The sequence below is a fragment of the Centroberyx gerrardi genome, chromosome 7 (genome assembly GCF_048128805.1).
Source record: "Centroberyx gerrardi isolate f3 chromosome 7, fCenGer3.hap1.cur.20231027, whole genome shotgun sequence".
Classification (NCBI taxonomy): domain Eukaryota; kingdom Metazoa; phylum Chordata; class Actinopteri; order Beryciformes; family Berycidae; genus Centroberyx; species Centroberyx gerrardi.
Genome location: NC_136003.1, coordinates 20,729,839 through 20,736,724, shown reverse-complemented (window position 1 = coordinate 20,736,724; position 6,886 = coordinate 20,729,839). Strand labels below are relative to the sequence as shown.

General features: G+C 40.6%; 1 protein-coding gene across 3 annotated transcripts; it reads left to right on the top strand.

Moving 5' to 3' along the window:
• Positions 1-1,398: 1,398 nt before the first annotated feature.
• crb3a (crumbs homolog 3a) lies at positions 1,399-6,276 on the top strand. 3 transcript variants are annotated; one of them, XM_071922859.2, is made up of 5 exons: positions 1,399-1,706; positions 1,974-2,064; positions 2,493-2,697; positions 3,849-3,895; positions 3,992-6,276. In XM_071922859.2, exons 3-5 carry the CDS (start codon positions 2,520-2,522, stop codon positions 4,199-4,201), a joined length of 435 nt encoding a protein of 144 aa, XP_071778960.1. In that variant the 5' UTR covers positions 1,399-1,706; positions 1,974-2,064; positions 2,493-2,519; the 3' UTR covers positions 4,202-6,276. The 3 variants fall into 3 exon arrangements, with proteins under 3 accessions (XP_071778960.1, XP_071778961.1, XP_071778959.1); XM_071922860.2 differs by having other exon boundaries at positions 1,399-1,723; XM_071922858.2 differs by having other exon boundaries at positions 1,399-2,064; positions 2,456-2,697.
• Positions 6,277-6,886: the final 610 nt, after the last annotated feature.

Genomic DNA, 6,886 nt, shown 5'->3' with positions numbered 1-6,886 from the left:
CTCTGCGACACTAGCTGTTTTTATCCACCGAGTTTGAGAAGTAGGCTAGACCTAAAAAGATATTGATCTAGCCTATTATTACCTCCGCCAAGGAGGTTATGTTTTCAGTGCCGTTTGTTTGTCTGTCTGTTTGTTTGTCTGTTAGCAGGATTACGGAAAAACTACCGGCCCGATTTTCATGAAACTTAGTGGAAGGGTGTAGCATGGGCCAAGGAAGAACCCATTACATTTTGGAGCGGATCCGGATCCGACTCACGAACAAGCAATAATAACACGAACCTTGGCGGAGGTCTGGGCTCTAGTATTATATCAGAATCAGCTTTATTGGCCAAGTATGTACACATACAAGGAATTTGACTCCGGTTTTTCGTTGCTCTCAATGTACTTACACAGAATAAATATACAGCTAAAAACAAGGACAACAAGATGAACAGAGGTAAACCTAAACATTTAACTACTATGTACAAATATGCATATAAAAGTATATATATATGTAAACAACACTGGAATTTGTAAGCAAAGGACAATAGTGCAATGGTGCAGAGTGCAAAGATACTGGAATGGAGTTGTTGGTGTAACAGGTTACATTATATACATGAGTTATTACACATTACATAGGCTACATTATACACACATTACACATTATACACATTAGCATCAAGAATCATCTTTAAATCAGATATTGTACAGATGATGATGATGGGGGAGGAGGAGCAGGAGGAAATCCCTGATCTGGGCCTTTCACTCCTGCTTATATGTGTATTACACCTGCATATAGCCTAATATACAATTAGGTAGCCTTTGTCACTAGATAGCCTACTTGTGTCGCTCTATAGACTCTTAAATATATAGTAGTCTACATTTTAGAAGGATACTATTCAAATATCACAGCAAAACTATGAGTCCCAATCGGAATATTATATAATTATATTTATTGTATTATTATATTATTGGAACACCATAGTGACACCACAGGAGATTAAAACAAATACCATAAAGGACGATAAGATCACTATATAAACTGCCAATAGAGTACACAGATACGGTAGGATAGGCCTATCAGAGTGACTTTCCTTACTCTGCTTATCAAAAAAAAAAAAAAAAAAAAAAGCCTCGGTGCTCTCACAGTGCCCAGAGGAAAACTGTGTGACCAACACAGATTAAAGCAGCCCACATTTTCTTTGCCCCTGTGCGTCTGAGAATGGGAGATTAGATGAGGATTAGAGCCCGTTTGACCAGTTGGCCGCCGAATTCATCCTTGAAATATCTCAGGAATGTTGATACCCTCTCTGGTGTTGGGAAGCATCAGACCTGACGGAGGCGCTGTTTCATGCCTTCATCACACAGGTTGCTAGGTTAGATCTGAGCAGGGGCGACAGTCAAACATTGCACACCAGCACAGGTTAGTACTGCTGGAGAGAAGGAGCAAGAGTGCAACCTGTCATCCTTTAGACGATCTAGACTAGGCAAAACCATCATATGTTGAATTTAAACTGAGGAACCTAGGCTAAATAGGCCTAATTTGCAGCCGAACTTTATTTCACTGTCTTTTGAAGATATGATGCAGTCTGTTTGATGACTTTTTATGGAAAGAAGGGGAATCCGGCCGGGTCTGCGCTCCACCGCTTCACTAAACTGCCGCATTTCTCCTCGACTTTGATGCGCTGAGACGCAAAACAAAGGAGGATCTGTCCGCTCTGCTGCAGGTAGATACTGTGCTCAGGTAATGTAACACGAAACTGAGCCATGTGACCAATGGCGATCTGAAGAGTACACGGAAAAAAAAAAAAAAAACTTCTTTACATAGAAACCAACAGGTAGCTCAGCCTACGATGTTAGTCCAGTAAAGACAGGATCCAAGTCCTGCGGATAAGACGGCAAACATTTATTCATCTTCCGATTCGGAGTTTTAGGCGGTTTACCTGTCACTTTGCGGGGGTTGAGCCATTTGTTGCGGTTTCATTTTTGACAAGGTGAGGCGGAAGCAACATGGTTCATTCGTGAGGAATTAACCTGGCCCGTTTCCCGTTTTGCTTCGAGCACCTGGAAACAGCCTTATCAAGGGTAGGCTATGTACCATGATGAATCTTAATTTTGATGTAAAATGTGTATTACTGCGAAGTACTGCATAGTTTGATGTAGTCAGTGAACTCATTCAGTACTCATTTTGTTGCGAATGAGAGGAACTGGAGCTCCTGGTGTAGTCCTCAGTTTAAAAGCTGTTTTCAGCGTTGAATATAAGGCCTATTAATAGCCTGTTACCTTCCTCTATACTGAGCAGGTTTAAGTCTACAATGAAGGAAATGGTGATTCAACATCAGGCTACATGTCTGACTCATGGCTTGTATGTGTTGTCAGTTGACTGATTCAGCCTCAGATTAAGAGTGTATTGTCAAACTGGACTAAAAACTCTTACATTAGACTATTTGGAGTAAAGCCTCTACATTAAATGTAGGGTGTGTGGTGAGGTTCTCTCTTCATCTCTTCAAAAGGGGCCTAGAAAAACTGACTGAGTGTGAATGTTGGACCCAGTGAAATGGGCCCGAGCTGATGCCCCGCAGTCCCGTTGCCGGTCGACCCTCACTAGGCCCTCCTGGTCCCGGGGAGAGATGGCAGCCCTGCCGGACATACTGGCGATGCCCGGCCTCTTGGTTGGGAGCGTCTTACTCCTGGTACTGGGCAGTAATCCTGTCTGGGGTGAGTCAGTCACCATCCCTTCATCCCCACACTCCCACACAATACACTGAACACACACACACACACACACACACACACACTAACTGCTGTTACTACACTACATGCTGCAATGATACAAAAAAATGTAATAGACTTTGCAGAGAGAATCTGTAACATGCACGGGCTTGTCAGCATGCTGCAAGTTCACCTCCACTAGTGTGAGAACCTTCCACTAAGAAAGGTTATGAACTCCGGCAAAGAGCTATATTTGCATCCGGTCTCATGCTTATCATTCATTTTATTTACAAATGACTGCCATAATGAATGCCGTTTCACAATATCAAATTCAAGAAATCTTACGCAGTTTTAAACATTTTGTTGGTACCCATGTGTTGGTCTCTGCTGTACAGGACTCATTAGCTGCTGCAGCATTTTGTCAGACTTTACCTTTTGAGCAAAAACTATCCCTCCTTCCACCATGCTGTCTGTTATCAAGGTGTACTTTTGTCCTTGCGAAGTTTACTATTTGGCTTAAGTGAATGATTGACTGAGTTAGGAAAATCCTTAGCGGGGTTTTAAGTTTCCAAAAACCAAAACATTCTGGGGTTTTTTTTTTTGGCGGGGGGGGCATAGATTGGAGTTTTCTTCATATTTCAAACACAAGTGTGGACAGACTCCACTGACCGTATCTGCAGTACAGGCTGCATTCCAAAGCCTCCGCTCCTCCTCCTCCTCCTCCTGGTCAAGTAGTAACTATGTAGTTTCGTGATGTCACTGAGTAATCACATGGCTGGTCATGGGTGAAATGGCTGGGAAAAGCATTGGACCGACGGGACTGAAATGCTTACAAGTGATTTTGTTGCATGGCATAGTGTGCATGAGGTTAAAAATGCACCTCTACTGTTTCTTCTTCTTGTACCTATTAGGCCTGTATCTATCTGTTCAGTAAGCATTTTCTTGTGTACTTTGAGTTCTATTCATTTTATGCTTTTGCCCCTACATTTCTAAATCTTCATCAAGGTGCATTTACCTGTCCTAAACTGCACAGGTTTTATTCCATTGCAGTACACTGGGTGTTTACTTCAGGCGATAAAACTGCTCCCCTAGTGGGCCAGAAAAGGGGTTATGGTGTACTACAAAGTTAAGTCCTGATATTGTTGCTCTCTTCACAGGGAATTATACCACCACTGCAAGCGCCAACCATAATCATACCACCAATGTGAGTGAAGATCTTCATATTGTGTCAAGTGAATAAGGTCAGACAGTATCTAATGTTACCAGGTAGATCACTGTCCTGTGTTTCTCTCCTTTGCAGGGACCCAACATTGCGGCTATCGTGGCTCCTACCGTGACTCTGGGTGTTCTGGCCATAGCACTGGCTGTTCTTGCCTGGCTCCTCTGCGTGGTGAAGAAGAAGAGGCAGACCGAGGGGACTTACCGACCCAGCGCTGAGGAGCAGTCTGGGACACGCGGCGTGGAGACGCCAGATGCACTCAAGTTACCGAAGGAGGAAAGGCTCATTTGAATTTGCCGTACTTTTATGTCCCCTGCAAAATCATGCAAATTTGATCAGGATGCGGGCTGCAGATGTGCGTGTGGCAGCATTGCTGTGTGACGAAGCTCTTTCCCTGGAGCTGATCGATGAGAGATGGTTCAAAATCTCTCCAGGAGTGAGAGAGGATGGATAGCCCAGGTTTGGGGGAACATGTACAACATGATGCATTCACTTACTACTTGATTTCAACAAGCTCTGATTGTTTCCTGCATGGCACTATGAGGAAAAGCACTGGGATGTATCTGCAAGTGACAGATGGATTTTTACTAACAATTTAACATTTCAAGGAGGTTCTGGACAACTGTTCTACGCAGATGAAAGAGGAACTGCAGTATTTTATCACCACTGATAATCATATTTTAGAAACGTGTTTCTTCATGTTTCAGTTGTCTTAATATATCATTTACCAGGTAACTGAACATGGTTTGATACAGTCTAATCCTATGCCCAAGTCCTATCCCCAAGCTGCTATTATCTGTGGTAGTGAAATACATGCAAAAATGAAATATGAATGCTAATATACGTATACATGATACAAATACATGCTACCATAAGATATATTGCATGTGCACAGCTTGATTCTGGGTTGAACTCCATACAAGGAAACCAGTTGTTGATTTCTGAAATCATTTCACTGGCAAAGCTTCTGCTGATCTTTTACCTCAGACTCATTTTTTTGTACTGAGAGTCCTGATGAGTCCATTGTATTTGAAACTGAGAAAGATGTTGTTTTTTTTTAGCATAATATTAAGTGTAATTAAACAACATCTTGTCTCAGTGGGAAAATCAAACTTGATTTTAAAAAGACCTGCTGCATGTTTAACAAATAAGGTTATACTGGGAAATTATATTAAGCAAAAACAAATCATTGTTTACACTTGAAATATATTTTTTTTAAATTCTGGTAATCATACTAATTTAAAGTCATATTATTTGTAATTTCTAATTTCATGTCAGATCAACCAGTACTGCATTGTAATTATGCAGAGATGTTTTACAATATCACAGCATGTTTATCTATGCTTTTGTCAAATAAATAACATAATATTTGTAGAATAGTGGAGTAACCATTTTAGCAATTTAAAGCCACGTGACCACGTCGCCCTATTCAGATTTCAGGACTTTCTTGAAAACACATGGTATTAAAAAAGTAGGATTATCTTCATAATACACGACCCCAATCAAAAAGAGATTCAGGTGTGCAGCAGGGGAAGCATTTGATGTCAATTTTAAGAAACCAAAATTATAGGCCAAAACAAAATTTCTGGACAGCATGCAAAATAAATGCTAACAAGTCCACACTGTTAGAGGTTCCTGGAGGGGTTTATTTATTTGTACATAATATGTCTTTCCTAAGCTTGAGGACGATCATACAGCAGGGCAGACGGGACGACCTGATGGTTAGACAGCCCATCCTGTAACCAAAAGGTCACAGGTTCAACCCCTGTAGCAACCTGTTCTTGAGCAAGACACTGACACCCTGTCTGCTTACTCACTGTTAGTCTTTTGGATAAGAGCGTCAGCTAAATCCCTACAATGTACCAGAGCCTAATCTGTGATGTACAGAAATATTAGGAATCAAAATACTGAAAATATAAAAGAAATTAACAAACTATTTGGAAACCATAGGAAAGGTGACCAGTGTAATCAAGCATGACTTTTACATACATATTTTTTCTGGTTCAGAAAGGTTTGTTGAATTAATAACAGGCATTTGCATGTAAAAAACTCACATTCAGAATCTGCTAGTCATTCTGCAATCAACGCAACACACTGATAGTCATTAGCAAAATAGTGTAGTTTATAGCTCACTCAACTAATTAAGTTTGAACTTCCAATGCCTAGTTTGGACATTATACCTGCCACATGTATGGGACGGTCACCACACAAAAATTCACTTGGCAAAATTCCCCTCAGATCAAGTTTGAATAGATGTTGATGGTGACTTAAAATGTCCTCCTTTTTTAAAATCACAGATCATGTCAAAATGCTTGTATTGTACCTTAGGAAATGTTTATTTTTTAAATAAAAATGTATGAAATGTAGTTATTTTAGCCCCATCCACACACTGATAATATTGTTGGGCCAGTCACTGAGTCAGAGTTCTGAGTAAAACATAAATCATATTCAGTGAGACTTCCCACTGATAAGACTCAGTTCAGTTGATAGATAAGGCACAGCAGATACGGCTTATGTAAACTGTGGAATTTTTTGCGGTCCACTGGTCATTGTAACAGCAGTGACGTACCAAAACAACTGAAAATAATTTATTCACTTTTTTATGGCGGCTGAGTTAGTTTCACAGGGATAATTAAATTGTGTCTACTGTGTTACATCTATTGACTGGACAAGGTACATGCCTTTCTCAATTGGTAGGATATTCATTTGACTACATATAATGATCTTTGCTGCTTTTATGTTGAATACATCGCAGCTTTACTTCTTAAAATATGAGTCAGTACCCAAAACGTGTTGCCTTTTGGGTCCTGGGCTGAAAAAGTTAATCAACTCCTTTAATACAAGACTCAGTCTGCTGTCAGCAAATATTTCAAATCACCCTTGACTTCTCTCCGTAACTTGCTTCCACCTTCAACGTATTTACCATGCAGTTTTTGAAATCTTGCGACAATCTGCTTATTGTGCACACTGCGCTCC

What these genes read in the sequence shown, in the direction of transcription:
- crb3a (XM_071922859.2), top strand. Translation starts at nt 2,520, where the DNA reads ATGTTGGACCCAGTGAAATGGGCCCGAGCTGATGCCCCGCAGTCCCGT. An exon ending in GGGCAGTAATCCTGTCTGGG is followed by an intron (nt 2,698 to 3,848) that starts GTGAGTCAGTCA and finishes CTCTCTTCACAG; the next exon opens with GGAATTATACCACCACTGCA. An exon ending in ACCATAATCATACCACCAAT is followed by an intron (nt 3,896 to 3,991) that starts GTGAGTGAAGAT and finishes TCTCCTTTGCAG; the next exon opens with GGACCCAACATTGCGGCTAT.